At 32.2% G+C, this 19923-nt stretch overlaps 1 protein-coding gene across 1 annotated transcript; it reads left to right on the forward strand.

Annotated features, from left to right (window-relative positions):
- The first annotated feature begins 2892 nt into the window (after positions 1-2892).
- On the forward strand, positions 2893-9464 carry LOC101215492 (protein LUTEIN DEFICIENT 5, chloroplastic). The gene is made up of 16 exons (XM_004133705.3): positions 2893-3275; positions 3363-3525; positions 3711-3927; positions 4036-4107; positions 4182-4292; positions 5376-5567; positions 5686-5847; positions 6203-6298; positions 6433-6534; positions 7350-7382; positions 7466-7546; positions 7646-7728; positions 7943-8074; positions 8577-8637; positions 8736-8801; positions 9011-9464. The coding sequence occupies exons 1-16, from the start codon at positions 3143-3145 to the stop codon at positions 9179-9181; spliced, it is 1875 nt and encodes a 624-aa protein (XP_004133753.1). The 5' UTR covers positions 2893-3142; the 3' UTR covers positions 9182-9464.
- Positions 9465-19923: the final 10459 nt, after the last annotated feature.

Below are 19923 nucleotides of genomic sequence, written 5' to 3' on the forward strand. Positions count from 1 at the left end.
ATAAAGATGATGACAAACTTATTCAAGTAACGATGAAATACTCTATTCACCAAATTTCACTTGTCCTAGGATGATGACATCAGTGAAGGCACAAGTGCGTATGGGGGAAGTTTAAGCTATACTAACCTTTGTTAAATTATGAATGTATTGCTAGTAGCTAGTATGTGATAGCTTAATGTATCTTTGAATAATTAAGAAATTTCTAAAGTGTTTCTAAAAGACTTTACTATGTTATGTTTAAAATGATTTATACGTTCAAAGTTAAGCATTGAACATAACTCTTTGGAAAACATGTTTTAGAAAACATCACTCACTGGGCAGTTTTAGCTCATTTTTTCAAATGTTTTCTCACTTTTTAGGTGTTGATCATGTTTTCCTGAGTTGAGCTTATCCTTGCCATGCAAACTAATAGAAATTTGTTTGAAAAGTTTTTTTTTTTTTACATGTTTAATACATCAGCATCTCTAAAGGCATAATGACATATTTTGTTGTTTAATTGACTAATGTCCATGTATGTTTCATATGTCATTTGTTTGATCTAACGGAGTGAAAAGCTAAACACTTTTGTTTCATTTCATTGTTGTTTATTTATTCTGTGATGTGTGTTTTGGCTTATGCTTGATTCGCCTGAAAGTTGTGAGCTTTTGGGCAAAGCACTACTCTATAGTCTGTACCGAGTTGTGTCTTTAAAATCCTTGTGAAAGTGATCCTGCCAATGTGGTTTCCTCGTAACAACCACTAAGATAAGATGGATGATAAAATTTTCATGTTATTAATACAATCGGATATATTCTTTTGTTTTCAAAAGTGTTACATTTTTTTGTCACATTCTAATGGCTTCCTCCAATAATTCCTTATTCGTGATAGAAAAGTGTCATACTAATTGGATGGACTTATTTAGTTGCACATAAATTTACTGGGATCAAAGTAATCAGAATAAACAGTTTTTCTATGAAAAATAAATAGTTTTTCTAGAAAAAAACCAATAAGTGTTAAGAATAGAAAAAAATTAAAATTATTTTCAAATATAACCAAAAAAAAGCTTAAAACCATTGTAAACAATTGGATAGATTTTTGTTTTTGTATTTGTAAATAGTTTTTTTTTTTTTTTTGAATTTGAAAATGTCCCCACTTTTAAAATTATTAATATTATTATTATAATAGTTTTTATCCAACCAATTTCTAATCTTGAATAGTTTTAAAAAATTTAAATTAAAAAAAATAGTTCTATAGTTCTTTTTTTATTAAGAAGAGTTCTCATGAAGAACTTAACAACCGAGTTTGGTTAAAACATACTAAAATAGTAATAACAACCCTAAAATGACAACACCTGCATTTGGAGAACTTATCAAACAATTATTGAGGTGTCCAACTCTTGGTAGTTGCTAAGCCAGCAAGGATGCTTTCCTATTTCATTGGGGAAAATATATTAAATAGCAGACGTGTTTGGAATCGCTTATAAAATCGTTAGAAATTTTTCAAAAATGATTTTGAAAATTACTCAAGCATTTCCTAAATTATAAAATTTATTTATTAACTTTTAAGTTTCATATTAAAAAGTGATGAATAAATTTTTAAACGTTTAATTGCGTGTCTAAACGTCTAACTTTTAAGTCTCACTTCTTTCTTTTCTTTTTATACTTTTAACATTTTCTTTGCTTTATTTATTTCTAATTTTAAAATACTAAATTTAGAATTAATTCTTTATAATTATTTAAGTGCAATTTTTTTTTGTTGGTTCTGGAGCTTTGAATTAGAATTAACAAGAGTCTATTTGTTAAATTCGATTATATTTGTGATTATAAACCACCGAGAGTAAGCATTGGCCAATAACCATGAAGACATGTCGCCTTAAAATATCAGGTTGGTTCCATACAAGATCATGTGCATAATAGTTTTAAGGTGCATTACAATCGACTTCGCTATATTCGTAGAAAGTATTTCATTGGTCAACACATCAATGTTAGATTTTACAATACCCTTAAATTTAGAAGTTAGAAGCCTTAAAGAATGACAAATAATAGCCGTTACTTGTTCATCCGATTCAAACATTTCCTTTATAAAAACAATGAGAGCTTAGAAACTAGAGGATCAACGGACCCAACTTTATGGAGGAACTCAAATTTAGTCTTCAAATTGGTGGATACTTTGGATTGAAGGATGGAAGGTCGCCTTGAGACAAACTTAGGGATACATGGATTCTTGGATCCATGTGATTTCAAGATACCAATAACAGCTTTGTTAACAATAATGAAACAAAAATTAAAAGAAAAAGAAAATAGTTGAATTTAAGAAATAAATTATTATTCTAATTTAAAGCTCGAGAAAAAGATGAACGAAAAAAAAGCAAAAATTATTAAAGTAAGGAAAATTGTAATTTGACAAAATATTCACAAAATATAACAAAACTTCTATCACTGTATTAATAAACACGGATAAAAGTTTATCACTTTTTATTATCGAAATTTTGGTATAGTTTATAAATATTTTAATTTATTTTACTATTTATAAAAATATCTAAATCTAATTATAACATCGATTCTAAATTTAGAATAAAATGGTTGAAAATAAAAAATATAAATAAAACAAAAAAAACGAAAGAGTTTTTGTTGATGCAATATTTCAAAAAGAAATACACTTGATATGTGAAAAAGAAAAGAACAAAATCTGAGACGACGACAGTTGTTAATGAATGAATAAAAAAGAGACGCATTTGAACAAAAACAAGAAATTCACCCTTTCTTGCTAATATTTTTTAAAACAACCCCTTTTAATTATTCTTTTTCAACTAACACTCATATTCCCTAAATAAACTTATAAAAGGTAGGAAGGTCTATTTTCGTAATTTTAATAAAAGAAAAAGGTACTAAAACGACGTTAAATTGTCGACGTTAAATTCAAATACTATGTTTTTTTTTTCTCTCACTCTCAAATTCCTCGCTGTTTCTCCGTGGGCTTCTCAGGCGGAATCTTTGAGAAATAGTTCAAAGAGATGCCATCATCCGTTCCTTAGTGATTGAAACACCGAAAACGCCAAGCAAATGCTCCGGCATTATCTTTTGATTCTTCTTACAACTTGCTTCCTCAAATTTCTTCTGACTCTCCGAATTTTATCCTAAACTAAGCTACCCCATCATCTTCCATGGCTGCCAATTTCGCCACGCTTAAACCTTGTTCTTCATTTTCAACTTCCTCATCTGTTCAGAGGAAATTTCGTACTCATAGATCAGTTTCGACTATCCCATTTCCCTCATTTTATCCACAATATCAAGCAGGTTTGTTGGCAGCTGCCTTTTGTTTGGTCAAGTAATTTGTTGTTTGTTCTCGTTTCATTTTTTAAAATTTTGTTTTGGGTTTTGTAGGAGCTTATGGTTTATGCGTCGTTAAATGTGCTTCTTCAAATGGGAAGGGGGCTAATTCGTTGGATAATGGAGTTAAAAAAGTGGAGAAGTTACTTGAAGAGAAACGGCGAGCAGAATTGTCTGCGCGGATCGCTTCTGGCGAATTTACCGTCGAAAAAACTGGGTATACAATTATTTTTGTTTTATTTTATTTTATTATTTTTTTTTTCTAAGTTCTGGGTGGGGGTTCGATGAATTAGTGTTCTTAATCATTATTTTCTTTAGATCCTACCAATTTGCAGTCACCTTCAATCTGTGTACTGACTGACATTTACTTGATTATTATGTGTGTTTGTTTTGGTAATCAAGTTTTCCATCTGTAATGAGGACCGGTTTGTCAAAGATGGGTGTTCCCAGTGAGATTCTGGATTTACTATTTGGATTAGTCAATGCTCAAGATGAATATCCCAAGATTCCTGAAGCTAAAGGATCAGTAAATGCAATTCGTAGTGAGGCCTTCTTCATGCCTCTATATGAGCTTTATCTCACGTATGGTGGAATATTTAGATTGACATTTGGGCCAAAGGTTTGTTTGTTCCCTCTTTAGTTCTGCCTCCAAGTTGCAGTAACTTCTTCCACATTATTATTACTTGTAAGATATCCCCTAATGCATGAGACCGTGAATCTTTTGCAGTCATTCTTGATAGTGTCTGATCCTTCCATTGCTAAACATATACTGAAGGATAATCCAAAGAATTATTCTAAGGTATTCCTGTACGTCAACTTGGTGAAACTTTGTTTGGTTCCTTCTCTGTATACTGATGCTATTTGGATGTGCAGGGTATTTTAGCTGAAATTCTTGACTTTGTCATGGGGAAGGGACTCATACCAGCTGATGGAGAGATATGGCGTGTACGAAGGCGGGCTATAGTCCCTTCGTTGCATATGAAAGTAGGGTAACTTTTGCTTCTCTCGTACCTTTATTTTTTTAGATATTTTGCATTGCAAAGAAAAACAACTGCAAGTAATAAAGTGTAAGGATTTACCTCACCGGGAGCAAAGATTTCATTAAAAAGAGAAATACAATGGAAAAGTATTACAAGTTACTCACCAATTCGAGAAGGTGAAGGTAGATTCTGTGATATACTAACCACAGTGCAACTAGAAAAACATTACCTAAAAAACACTGAAAAGCAACTAAATAAGCAAACTGAACAATTGCAAAGTGAAAAAGGTACATTTCTTAAGTGGGATCATTTGGCATTACCCCAGGGGTGAACATCACCTTGTTCTCAAGGTAGGAAGCAGGAAACATGGTGAAGCCCATCAGTCTTCCCATGTGGCTTCATGTTTGGGCAATCCTTTTCATTTTATCAAAACTCCCCAGTCAGTCATTCCTTCCTTCAGTTGGCAAGGGAAGGCTTCTTCCGAATAGCCATCCACTCAAAATGATTTGTCAAACAAGGGGGTGTGGTCTGGATGGCTGTAGTACTTCCCAGAGCTTGTTTAAGCTGAGGTGCATGAAAAACTAGGTTAAGATAATTACTTGTTCGTGTGATGAATGCTGATGCCAGATTGAGAGTTATATATTGAATTCTAAATTTTTAGCATAATAGCAATTAACTTAGTCATAGACTATGAGGAATGTTGTCATTTTAACACTCGTTGGACAAATTTTCTTAAATATATCTCTGTTAGGATATGCACCAAAGGAAGAGAGTGGTGGAGGTTCGTGGTGTAGAAGTAGTGCTTTAAGCATGTGGGTTCCCATGTTATGGAAAATAATTGATGTAAGCATTGGAGGATAGTATGATAGGACACTCTGTACCTGGGAGGTACAGTTTTTCTGTGAGGAATCTAGGTGTTGGGAAAGTAAGTTGAATCTTTCCACAGATGTGAACTCTGCTTTCAATTGAAACCAATGAATTCTTTCGTCTTCCTAGCCCTTAAGAGAGCTTTTTAATGTAGCATTTACACTATTGACTTTCATCATCCATTCATAACATCTACACTTTTATTGAACTTTTCATGTAGTATGTAGGAGCTATGATTAATCTTTTTGGAGAAGCAGCAGATAGGCTTTGCAAGAAGCTAGATGCTGCAGCATCCGATGGAGTAGATTTGGAAATGGAGTCCCTCTTCTCCCGTCTGACTTTGGATATCATTGGCAAGGCAGTTTTTAACTATGACTTTGATTCACTTACAAATGATGCTGGCATAGTTGAGGTATTCCTTTCATTTCTTTTTTCTATTGAGAACTTTGTTAGTATATTGATTATGATATTCTTTGAGATCAGTGTCAGATTATTCTAGTTTCTGTATGCTTATTTTCCATTTCAAGCAGGCTGTTTATACTGTTCTAAGAGAAGCAGAAGATCGTAGTATTGCGCCAATTCCGGTATGGGACATTCCAATTTGGAAGGATATTTCACCACGACAAAAAAAGGTCTCTAAAGCGCTTAAATTGATCAATGGTACTCTCGATCAACTAATTGCTATATGCAAGGTAAAGTAGCAATTACTGGAGCAATTTGGAATATTTCTTCTTTTATTCTTCGCTCCCCAAAATTACTGTACAACATGTATCTCTTCCTTTCTTTTTCCATTTTCACAATCCTATAGTAATATATGTATGAATGAGATGAAACTGTTACACATTGCATTACAATATTACATATATGCGGTCGCCATCCCCTTCCTCCCTTTCTTAATATGTTTTACCTACACAATCTTTCTTAACAGACTGCTGAATATTGCAGGCCCTTACTTCCATTTAAATCAATCAAATCTTATTATTTATGAATTTAGTCAATCAAGGTGTGAACTATCATTTCATTCAAATCTTTTTCAACCATTTGCAGAGGATGGTTGATGAGGAGGAGCTGCAGTTTCATGAGGAATACATCAATGATCAAGATCCTAGCATCCTTCATTTCCTTTTGGCATCTGGAGATGATGTAGGTTACTTGTACTTGAACTTCTGACCTCTTAGTCAAGAGTATATACTTTACTTTCCAATTGTACTAAGTTTATCAGTGTGTCACAATGGGAGATACAACTAGTTTACAACTTTCTGGGCTATTATGTGTAGGTCTCGAGCAAGCAGCTTCGTGATGACTTGATGACTATGCTTATAGCTGGGCATGAAACATCTGCTGCAGTCTTAACATGGACCTTTTATCTTCTTTCAAAGGTTATAAATTTCATTGTCTTTGACATGCACAAGTATATATCTATTTCTTTTGGATTGCATAAAATTTTATCAAACACATAGTTTGACATAATAACCTATTAGTCTGCTTTTGGTTTTGAAAACCTTCACGAAAATTTTCTTCCCACAATATATCTTTGATTATTATAGTTTGAACAGTCTTTAAGCCCATCAAAATTTGAGTTCCTTATCAATCCTTGCTGTCAATCCCTTTTATCTTAAAAATGACATGAATTGTGTCAAAGAAAGCTAAATAATGTAAGCAATGTCAACAAATGAAATTACTAGAGCTAGAACAATTAAATAAGCAAGATTTATCAGATTCGCTTGAAACCATAGGCAAAACTTGTCCTCAATTCTAAAATATATTAGTAAAATTTAGTTAATCTTTAGATGGTTTTTCTTTCCTAACCATAGAAGAGGTCCTCAGTTCTGCCTTTCCCCAAATCTATATTGATAGAAAATCTTCTCGTTGTCTTCATATTATGAACTAGTAATTATAGATGATGTTAACCAACAATAAAATGAAATTAATTGTCATGTTGAAATGGAATTTCTAAAATTTAAGAACAAAATCAGTAATCGTTAATTTTTAGATATCAAATTTAGAATTTAACTACTTATTTTCTTACGAAGGTGTGAACATTTTAAGATATTGGTAACTTTTATATATTTTACCTATTCCACATTGTCCAATGTTTGTATTAGTTATCAAGTACGTAGTTGCAACTTGCAGTACAATCCATATTGGTTACCATGAAGTCTTCTTAATTTTAGCCATTGTTTCTTTCTTGCAGGAGCCTAGGGTCATGGCCAAGCTCCAAGAGGAGGTAACTAAGTCTTCTCCTATATGGCTATATTTCATTTTTTATAAAGAATCCTTATCTTTTATACTGGTGTAAATTTTTTATAGGTTGATTCAGTTCTTGGGGATCGTTTTCCAACAATTGAAGATATGAAAAACCTCAAATATGCTACACGAATAATTAATGAAGTGAGGATAATATTCTTTTTTCCTTAGCTGTTTAATTTAATATATTCTTGTTGGGCATTTGTCATATTGTTGCATGACTTTATCCTTCTGCTACTGCAGTCCTTGAGGCTTTACCCACAGCCCCCAGTTTTAATACGTCGATCTGTTGATAACGATATGCTCGGGAAGTACCCCATAAAGAAGTAATTAACAAATTAATTTTTCCATTTTCTACTGTTCGCTTTAGTATCATATGAAAACTTTATTTATCTTCAATACAAACTTCTCTATCATACGGTTTGTCTCCGTTGGTATGAGTTGCAATAGCTATTTGTCTCTGTTTTGAAAATCACATAACTTGTTTGTTTTGATGTTAGCATTAAGAAGATAATAGGAAGTAATATTTTATACTTGCAGGGGTGAGGACATATTCATATCCGTTTGGAACTTGCATCGCAGTCCAGAACATTGGGATGATGCTGATAAATTTAATCCTGAAAGGTGGCCTTTGGATGGGCCTAATCCTAATGAGACAAATCAAAATTTCAGGTTCAATACGTGGTATTTATAGTGCAGAAGTTAATGGTCTCAACTAATTGTTTTCCCTCTCTTTCAAGTTTCTAATTCAACAGTCTGTAGAAACATTCTTAAAACATTCATCAAACTTTAAAAGCTAAAGGGAAAGAGTTTCATTAGTGTTTTTTCATTTGTTTCAAACAAAGAGTCTTCATTGATGTAGCGAGTCTGGTGACTAGTGAGAATGTACCAATTTGAATTGATAATTACAGTTCAAGCTGACAAAGGAATGCCAATCTTAAAAGACACAAGTTAGTTCAGAATAGTAATAGATATCTTAAACCAATCTCTTGATTTATTCCTAAACATGTAAAACAGAACGGGAGATGGGCTAAGCATTTATCATGGTTTTACTTTTCTTTTATATTTTCAGTTCTTTTTCTTAATATTTATGTTTCATATAAGATTTATTTTATAACAATGTGTTTATAATCTTTTATGAGAACTAATAACTATCACAATTGTTATTATTTAGATATTTGCCATTTGGTGGGGGACCACGGAAATGTGTGGGAGACATGTTTGCTTCATATGAGGTTTTGTTCGTAATCGGATTTAAAGAGTTACATTATACAAAACATTTCAGCAAAAACATATGAGTAAGCTAAATCTTTAGCCTTTTTCTAATTTACAGACTGTTGTAGCACTTGCCATGCTTGTCCGACGATTTGACTTCCAAATGGCACTTGGAGCACCTCCAGTATGTTTCTGGCCGATATGTTTTTTTCTCTCTTTTTTCTCCTTATTTTCCTAAAACAATCTGTATGGACAGAGTTATGAATGATTGTAGGAGAGCTATGTTAAGAAACTTGGAAATTAACCTGACCTTTACTTGTTTTAGGTTTTACAACTGTGTCCTTGTGTTGTCGAATTTTAAGACGATTCGTAAGACTAAGATTATTTTTTCAGGTAAAAATGACGACAGGAGCTACCATTCACACAACAGATGGATTGCAAATGACAGTTGCACGAAGAATGAAACCTCCAATCATACCCACTTTAGAGGTGCCTGATTCATCTGTTAGTTTCTTGAAAAATGAAACACAAGTTCAAGGAGAAGTTTCTTCTGCGCATTCCTAATCATACTGTAGCAATCTTGCTATGGTTGAGATTTAATCCACCCATAGTAAGAAGATACAGGAGAGAGAGAGAGTGGAACTTTGTAACCGATCCTCGTGAGTCCCTATCGTCTGAGGATTGATAATATTTTCAATTGGTTGGATGAAGTCCAGTTTGTGAAAATCATCAGTTGCACATAGAATGATTTGTACATGTATATAAACCGTTCTTATTATTAGATACTATAAAGACAAATGTATTTCCTTGTTTGAATCCCAATTTAGCTGCAAACTTTGCCATATTATTTTATTTTCTTTTTCTTTAATGTACGTAGCTAAATAGTTTCTACATTGATAATGTTCTTTGTTGCAACAGAATCAATGCAAAAACTAATTCATTTCAGTGTTCTAAAACTATTCATTTTCTTATTCATTTTTGGGTTTCAACAAACCATAATTAAGTTTTTCCATTGATTTTCCACATATTTGTTGGGAGGTTGGAATGTAATTGAGATTATTGGAAATTAAAGGGATGTTGGAATGTGTCTCACATTTAGAGCAAAATAAAAATAAGGTTATGAAATATTAACCAGGAAAAAAGAGAGTTCAAATAAAAGCCGTGAAATAAAATGAGTTTTATATTACAAATTAGAACTACAAACATAATACAAGAATACACTGTAATTGTCATCAATCAGATTCAATATATTCTAAAATGGATGACATCATAGACAACAAATGTTCACAAATACAGTGTATTTGCACTCAAATAGAATGTATTTTATATCAAATAGAAACCACATATAAACCACATATCTTGTATTCTACGTATACAAATTATATACATACATACTAAGTATTATATCACACATACCTCAGATTTTTCTTGTGACATAGATGCTTTCCCTTTTCGTCTTCTATCCTCTTTGGTTTTTTCTTCCTTGTTAGCACTCTTTACCCATGTTATAAAAAGAAAATTGATAGCAAAATTCCATATAACTTTTACATTAACCTTTGTTGTATACTTTTTTTTCTCTTTCTATTCTCTATTGATTCTTCATTTGTTTCTTTCGTCCTTGAACTACATTCTTCATTCACTTATATCTCATTCTTCATTCACTTATATCTCACTATGTCCTATTATGAATTTACTAAATATAGCACATTTTATGAATTGGAGTACAAAAAATGAAGAAACTTTCTAAATAATTAATGTAATATGTATATAGATTTAAATATATAGTTTCTAATTATTTTTCAAAAAATCTATACAACTGCAAAAAGAATATAATTTTTTAAATAAAAAGCAACAAAAAAAATATGGATAATCGTAATTGGCATTATTTTATAAAAAAATGGCAAAATGAAAAAAAAAATACAATAAATAAGAATTTGAAGGAAAAAACCCAAAATACCCATATACATAGAGTGTAAGCTACTTTCTTAGAGCTAAAATAGATTAAATACACTTTAATAAATCTTGAATACATACTTGTCAAATCAAAGTTAGAACCATTTATCTTCATTTTCCACACTCGTTGCAACGATCTTCATGCTTTAATTTTCATTTTTGTTTTTTGTTTCTCATCTTCCATTTTGAAAATCTTCTTCATCTCCACTTTTTTTTTTTTTGATCTCATCTTCTTCGAACTGGCAAACCCCAATCATCACCCTCTTCCATTTGAAGTTTACATTTCATCCTCAACTTCATCATGCATTTTCAAGAAAAAGAATATAAACATTTGAAGCACGCAAACACTATCTTCATTTTCTATCTTCCATCTTTGAATTTCAAGTCTAAACCTTTGGTGGAAGAACAAAAACCTTCAATCAAAACAAAAAAAATACAAAAGTTATCTTCTTTGTCTCTTAAGGAAATTTTAGCTGATTTTTTTTTAATTAATATTATTTCTTTAATAAAATGTATATGAAATTTAGGATACTTTATCTAAAAACACAATATCTTAACCTATTTTATTGAAAAAATCAATTTTAAAAAATAAATTAAAATCTAATATGAAAACTAATTTTAATTTTTAAATTATTAAGGGTTTAAAGATTCTACTTTGAAAAAAGGTTGACATTTAATTTTCAAATAATAATAATAAAAGGGTCGAGATATTAATAGGAAAACTAATTTTAATTTTCAAATTCAAAATTCAAAATTTAAAAATAAATTAAGATCTAATATGTTATTTTGAAATAAAAAGGATCACAAAAAGGTTAGTATAAATTGAAATAAAAAAGGTTAGAAATTTAGCCAATAAAAATTAATAATATTATTATTTTAAAATAAAAAATGAATAAAGCGGTTAAAATCCTAACACAATAGTGAAATTTAAAAAATAAATAAAGTTATTGATATCTTTTAAATCGCGAGATATTAGGAAGATGTTATGATAGAGTTCTCTACATTATTAATACGTCGAAGTTAATTACATACTCATTATTGTATATCACAAATTAATTATACTAAAAAAACTTTTGATAAACTCATAACTAACAAATTAATTACATAAGCAAGACTTTTGATAAGCACGCAATATATTGAAATAATTACCTTAATTATAACTTTTAAACCAATATTGATATAAATTTTAATTTAATTAATGTTATTAAGTCAAACGAACATGTTTTGGTTTAAAAGTTATTATAAACATGGTTAATGTAATTGTTTTCTACTGTTAATTCATTTCTACCCTTGTGTGAATTAATGGTATTGAACTAATTATATATATATATATATATATATATATATATATATATAATATATATATATATAGTTAATTAGAATTTAATAAGAAACATTGAAAAACAAACAAATAAGCGAGTTTTCACCTGAACAAAAAGAGCATAAGAAAATTTTAATTCAAAATAATAATTTGGTTATTTTTGTGATTCAACCAATGAATGTTATTTAACTCCTCAGATATTAAGAAAAAAATTATGATATGTGTTACTAAATGCATGACAAAATTAATTTCAATGTAAAAACGAAATAATTACCGTTGGGGAAAGTGGGTATTTTGATATTTTATAAAATACTATGATGTGCATAAAATGTTATTTGCAAAAATTCAAAAGAAAAAGTGGTTTTGCCATTTTTCAAAATGACCCCTAAAAACGTTGCTATATCTTTTATTATTGAGATAACCGTGAGAATAACAAAATTTCATATAACAAACTTAAAAATAGCAAGTTTGAAAAATATTAAGAATTTTGGCAAAACTGGTGGTTACAGAATTTTTTGGATTTTTTTTACCTGTTTATACCTTTTAAGTAGAATAATAGGTGTTTTCAGATACAATGTATTTGTTAAATAACACACAATCACAGATACAGTGTATTTACAAACTACAATTAGTTTTGAAAAATATTAACTAATTTGGATTAACAAGATTTTTCTTATATCCCTTGAATATATGCCTATAATTCATAACAATTTTCCGAATTTTTAGTATTTAAATAAAATTAATTAACATTTATTTATTTAATTCATGTTCAATAAAGATTCCCTAAAAAATTGCTAAAATATTTTCAACTGTTCCTTATTCACTAGATTTCATAATATTTTGAATTCAAATATTATGAAATCTAATCCTTAAAATAATGACAATCACTAATTCAATATTTTTCGTATGATTTATATTTCAAATTATTTGTATGGTTAATATAAAAAATGGTTATGAGAATTTCAACAATTCCCGAGTCATTATATTTCATCACTACAGTCGTGCTAATTATGATTATACACTTATTTTGGTTGATTTTTATTAAAAAAAATAATTTATTGTGCCTCTTGTATCGAATAATTATTTTTTCACATTTTGTTTTTTTAATTACGTTAATATTCATATTTATTTTACTTAGACGTTTTATTTTGTTTGTGGCGTTTTATTTCCAATCATCCTTGCTATGCATATCTGAATTAAGGAGTATAATATGTGTTTATACCTTTTTATGTAGGATAATATATGTTTTACAGATACAATGCATTTGCATGATACAAATAATGAGACTAAATACAGTACAGTCACAGATACAGTGTATTTGCAAACTCCAGCCAATTTTGAAAAATATGAACTAATTTATGATATTTTTGGGATTGACAAAATTTCTCAAATATTTCCTAAATATATGCCTATAATTCGTAACCATTTTTCAGATTTTTAATATTTAAATCAAATTATTTAACATTTATTTATTTAATCCATAAAACTTATGTTTAATAATATTTTTTCTAAAAAATTGGGAAATTTTCAACCGTTTCCCAATCTAATCCCCAAAATAATGGCAATCACTAATTTAAATTTGAATTTGTTACATTTTAAACAATTTATTGGATTTTTTTTTAAAATAATGTGTTTTCTAAAAGTATTTACAAAAATAGGGTAGTTGGAAAAGTATTTTCAAAAATAGGTGACTGAAGTCGTGTACGGGGTACACGACTTCAACAAATCGAAATGGTGTCGTGGACCGGGCTTACGATATTCGAGTGGAGTCGTGGACCCGACCCATGTTTTCTGACTAGAGTCGTGTACCGGTTACACGACTCCCGTACAGCTGGCACATTTTGCCGCGTATGGTGGAAGTCGTGTACGGGGGTACACGACTTCCGTACAGTGAGTCAACGGTCAACAGTCCAGTCAACCGTAGGGTTCACGGGTGGACGTAGGGTTCAGAGGGTGTGGACACGTGTCGCGCATGCAGGAAGTCGTGTATGGGGTACACGACTTCGCCTATTTTAAAAACCCTAGAATCCCTTCATTCTGCCTTCATTCGAAATCTTTTTTCCTTCCTCTCTTAATTTTTCCTCTTCCTCTTTTTCGTTCTTCCTTCGTCTTTCCTTTCCTCTTCCTTCATCTTTCCTTTCCTTTTCCTTCATATTTCCTCTTCCTTCATCTTTCCTCTCTTCATCTCATAATTTTTACTAGTTTTTTCTCTCTTCATCTTTTCTCTTCCTCTCTTCATCTTTCCTTTCCCCCTCTTCATATATTTAAAGTTGAACATTTAAACAAAAACATAAATTTCCAACTACCCTAATTTTGAAAATACTTTTTAAAAACACATTATTTTTAAAAAAATCCGTCTTTCACAAATGTTTTTACCCTAAAAATAGTTAATCTTTTAAAATATAATAATTTTAAAAACAATTATTTAGGAAGTTGTGTACCCCGTACACGACTTCCGTCCACGTGGGTCAAACTCGTGCATACGTGGAGCGAAGTGGTCAAATGTGCTGACATGTACATTTAGGAAGTCGTGTACCCCGTACACGACTTCGTTCAATTTCATTTGGAAGTCGTGTACCCCCTACACGACTGCCTCCAATTTAAAAAAAAACACATATTTTTGAAAATAGTTTCGAAAACAGCCTTATTCTTATAATTTCTTTCCCAACAACCCTATTTTTCAAAATATTTTTACAAAACACATTATTTTTTAAAAAAATCCCAATTTATTATATACAATATTTTCACATTTGTTATATCTTAAACCATTTATTAACAATTTATTAAATTAGACATAAGATATATTTTTAATAAAAATTTGAATTTGAATTTGAATATATATTTTTAATAACAATTAGAATTCAAAATTTAAAATTTAATTATGCTTCAATGACATTTTTGTAATTATTTGAATCTACGTATTTTAGATTTTATTAGAGAAAAGAAAAGGATGAGATTGAGAGAGGGGGTAGCCGACTATAGACAAACACAATGAGAGAGATAAATTTTTTCTTGCAAAAAAGAGAGGAGAAAATCTCAAATGAATCTTGAATATATGAAGAACTTGAAGAACTCACCGATTTGAGTGAACGAACTCACCGATGTATACAAGTTTTGAATTCAATGGTATAATTTCATGAATTTATCTTTATTATAATATCAACAATGCTCCCCTTTTGAATTATCATCGGTCTACATAGGTTCCACAAAATCAAAGAAACACAACTAAACCATTCGAAGAAAAGTATTGGGAGAAAAATAAAAACAGAGTATTGGAATCTCCGAGCGGTTTCTTTGGGAAAAAACTTTTATATTACTCAAAGTGAGGCCACCTAGTAGTTATCTGTGAATTTTCGGGACTTTTTTCGCATTGTTAAAAATCGGCCGATTTTTCGTAGACTAAAGCCTTGGCCATTTTTGGACCATTTTTGGTGCTACCGTTGTGCACCACAAACGAGCCCCACCCGACCCCTAGGCCATCGGCTTTTTTTCTGTGTCATGCAGGGTGCAATATAGATGGGTTTCGACATTTATCCGCCGGCTATCATCGGCCTAAATAGGTTCCACAAGATCAAAGAAACACAACTGAACCATTGGAAGAAAAGTATTGTAAGAAAAATAAAAACTGAGTCCGGGGCATCTCCGAGCTGTTTTTGTGGGAAAAAACTTTCATATTACTCAAAGTGAGTCCGCCTAGTAGTTATCTGTGAATTTTCGGGACTTTATTCGCATGGTTAAAAATCGGCCGATATTTCGTAGGCGAAAGCATTGGCCATTTTTGGACCGTTTTTGGCGCTACCGTTTTGCACCACGAACGAGCCCCACCCGACCCCTAGGCCCTGGGCTTTTTTTCTGTGTCATGCAGAGTGCAATATAGATAGGTTTCGACACTTATCCGCCGGCTATCATCGGCCTAAATAGGTTCCACAAGATCAAAGAAACACAACTGAACCATTGGAAGAAAAATATTGTGAGAAAAATAAAAACTGAGTCCGGGGCATCTCCGAGCTGTTTTTGTGGGAAAAAACTTTCATATTACTCAAAGTGAGGCCGCCTAGTAGTTATCTGTGAATTTTCGGGACTTTATTCGCATGGTTAAAAATCGGCCGATATTTCGTAGGCGAAAGCATTGGCCATTTTTAGACCGTTTTTGGCGCTACCGTTTTGCACCACGAACGAGCCCCACCCGACTCCTAGGCCCTGGGCTTTTTTTCTGTGTCATGCAGGGTGCAATATAGATGGGTTTCGACACTTATCCGCCGGCTATCATCGGCCTAAATAGGTTCCACAAGATCAAAGAAACACAACTGAACCATTGGAAGAAAAGTATTGTGAGAAAAATAAAAACTAAGTCCGGGGCATCTCCGAGCTGTTTTTGTGGGAAAAAACTTTCATATTACTCAAAGTGAGGCCGCCTAGTAGTTATCTGTGAATTTTCGGGACTTTTTTCGCATGGTTAAAAATCGGCCGATATTTCGTAGGCTAAAGCCTTGGCCATTTTTGGACCGTTTTTGGCGCAACCGTTGTGCAACACGAACGAGCCCCACCCGACCCCTAGGCCCTGGGCTTTTTTTCTGTGTCATACAGGGTGCAATATAGATGGGTTTCGACACTTATCCGCCGGCTATCATCGGCCTAAATAGGTTCCACAAGATCAAAGAAACACAATTGAACCATTGGAAGAAAAGTATTGTGACGAAAAATAAAAACTGAGTCCGGGGCATCTCCGAGCTGTTTTTGTGGGAAAAAACTTTCATATTACTCAAAGTGAGGCCGCCTAGTAGTTATCTGTGAATTTTCGGGACGTTTCTCGCATGGTTAAAAATCAGCCGATATTTCGTAGGCGAAAGCCTTGGCCATTTTTGGACCGTTTTTGGCGCAACCGTTTTGCACCACGAACGAGCCCCACCCGACCCCTAGGCCCTGGGCTTTTTTTCTGTGTCATACTGGGTGCAATATAGATGGGTTTCCACACCTATCCGCCGGCTATCATCGGCCTAAATAGGTTCCACAAGATCAAAGAAACACAATTGAACCATTGGAAGAAAAGTATTGTGAGAAAAATAAAAACTGAGTCCGGGGCATCTCCGAGCTGTTTTTGTGGGAAAAAACTTTCATATTACTCAAAGTGAGGCCGCCTAGTAGTTATCTGTGAATTTTCGGGACTTTATTCGCATGGTTAAAAATCGGCCGATATTTCGTAGGCGAAAGCATTGGCCATTTTTGGACCGTTTTTGGCGCTACCGTTTTGCACCACGAACGTGCCCCACCCGACCCCTAGTCCTTGGGATTTTCTTCTGAGTCATACAGGGTGCAATATAGATGGGTTTCGACACTTATCCGCCGGCTATCATCGGTCCAAATAGGTTCCACAAGATCAAAGAAACACAACTGAACCATTGGAAGAAAAGTAGTGTGAGAAAAATAAAAACTGAGTCCGGGGCATCTCCGAGCTGGTTATGTGGGAAAAAACTTTCATATTACTCAAAGTGAGGCCACCTAGTAGTTATCTGTGAATTTTTGGGACTTAATTCGCATGGTTAAAAATCGACCATTTTTTTGTTGGCTAAAGCATTGGTAATTTTTGGACCGTTTTTTGTGCTACCGTTTTACACCACCAATGAGCCCTACCCGACCCCTAGGCCCTAGGCTATTTTTCTGTGTCATACAGTTTGCAATATAGATGGGTTGCCACTTTTATCTGGCAACTATCATTGGTCGAAATAGATTCAACAAAATGAAAGAAAATAACTATTTATCGAGAGCTTTGATGTTGTTCTAAATTGGGTCCTTTCTTCGTAGGCTATAGCGTTTGTCCTTTTTCAACGTTTGGGGACGAAAATAAAAATTGAGTATTGGGCATCACTATTTAGCTTTTTTAGACAAAAAACTTTAATATCACTAAAAACGAGACCACCCAATAGTTAGACGTGAATTTTCGAGACCTTTGACATAGTTTTAAATTTGGTCTTTTCTTCGTAGGATATAGCATTGGTCCTTTTTTAAACGTTTTGGCACGAAAATAAAAAAGGAGTCTCGGGCATCACCTTTTGACTTTTGTGGGCAAGAAACTTTAATATCACTCAAAATGAGACAATCCAGTAGTTAGATGTGAATTTTCAATACCTTTGACATCATTCTAAATTGGGTCCTTTCTTCATAGGCTATAGCATGTCCATTTTTCTAACGTTTTAGGTGCTACCATAGTACACCACTAACGAGCACCTATCTCGATCCTTAGGCTATTTTTCTGTGTCATATACTATGCTAAAGATAGGGTTCCACTCTTATCAACCCATAATCATTGAGCTATAAAGGTGGAAGATAAAAAAAATTAACCTCTTCGAAGACAAGTTTTGGGACAAAAATAAAAAATTAGTATGGTGCATCACTCGTCAGTTTTTGTGGGAAAAACTCTAAGATTACTTAAAATGAGACCACGTAGTTAGAGGTGAATTTGCTAAAAATTTTGGCATTGTCCTAAATTAGATCATTTCTTTGTGGGCTATAGTATGGTCATTTTTCTAATGTTTTGGTTGCTACCATAGTACACCACTAACGAGCACTAATTCAGACCTCTAGGCTATTTTTATGTGTCATATAGTATGCATAAGATAGGATGCAAAAGTTATCAGCCCACAATCATTGAGCTAAAGAGGTGCAAGATAAAAATAAATAAACTAAACCCATCCAAGAAAAGTTTTGGGACAAAAATAAAAAATGAGTATGATGCATCACTGCTCAGTTTTTGTGAGAAAAATTTTAATATTACTCAAAATGAGACCACCTAGTAATTAGATGTGAATTTTTGAAACTTTTTGACACTATTTTAAATTGGATCGTTCCTTTGTAGGTTATATCATGACCATTTTTTGAAAGTTTTGGGTGCTACCATGGTACACTACTAACGAGCACCAATCCCGACCTTTAGAATATTTTTTTGGATCATAGATCATATGCAAAATATAGTATGCTACACTTATCACCCCACAATCATTGAGATAAATAGATGAAAGATGAAAAAAAAAAAAAAAATTAAACCCTTCAAAGACAAGATTTGGAACAAAAATAAAAAGTGAGTCTCGGGCATCACTAGTCAGTTTTTGTGAGAAAAAACTTTAAAAGACCACCAAGTGTTTAGATGTGAATTTTTTTTTACTTTTTAACATTGTTCTAAATTGGGTCGTTTCTTTGTAGGCTATAGCATTGGCCATTTTTCAAATGTTTTGGGTGCTACCATAGTCCACCACTAATGAGCATCAATCCAGACTCTTATGTTATTTTTATTTGTGATAGAGTATGCAAAAGATATGATGTCACACTTATTAGCCAACAATCATTGAGCTAAAGAGGTGCAAGATGAAAACAAAAAAAAAAAATCATTCGAAGACAAGTCTCATGACAAAAATAAAAAATGAGTCTGAAGAACACTAATCAGTTTTTGTAGGAAAAACTTTAACATTACTCAAAATGAGACCACCTAGTAGTTAGATGTGAATTTTTTAAACTTTTTGACATTGTTCTAAATTCGATCATTTCTTTGTAGGCTATAGCTTTGACCATTTTGCAAACCTTTTGGGTACTACCATAATCCTCCACAACAAGTGCCAATCTCGGCCCTTAGGCTATTTTTTTGGGTCATAGAGTATGCAAAAGATATGATGTCACACTATCAGCCCACAACCATGAAGATAAATAAGTGCAAGATGAAAAAAAATATTAAACCCTTCGAAGACAAGTTTTGAAACAAAAATAAATAAATAAAAATGAGTTTAGGGCATCACTGATTAGTTTTTGTAGGAAAAAAACTTTAATATTACTCCAATTAAGACCATCTAGTAATTATATGTGAATTTTTTAGACTTTTTGACATTGTTCTAAATTGGGTCGTTTCTTTGTAGGCTATAGCAATTAGAAGAAAGAAAGTATATAAGAACATGTGGATCAACTATCCAATGATGATATAGAGGAATGTCCAACAAGTCAAAAAAATCGCATAATATTCTGGAGTGAACTAAAAATCATTAATTCT

This window comes from Cucumis sativus, chromosome 3, assembly GCF_000004075.3.
Source record: "Cucumis sativus cultivar 9930 chromosome 3, Cucumber_9930_V3, whole genome shotgun sequence".
Taxonomy (NCBI): Eukaryota; Viridiplantae; Streptophyta; class Magnoliopsida; order Cucurbitales; family Cucurbitaceae; genus Cucumis; species Cucumis sativus.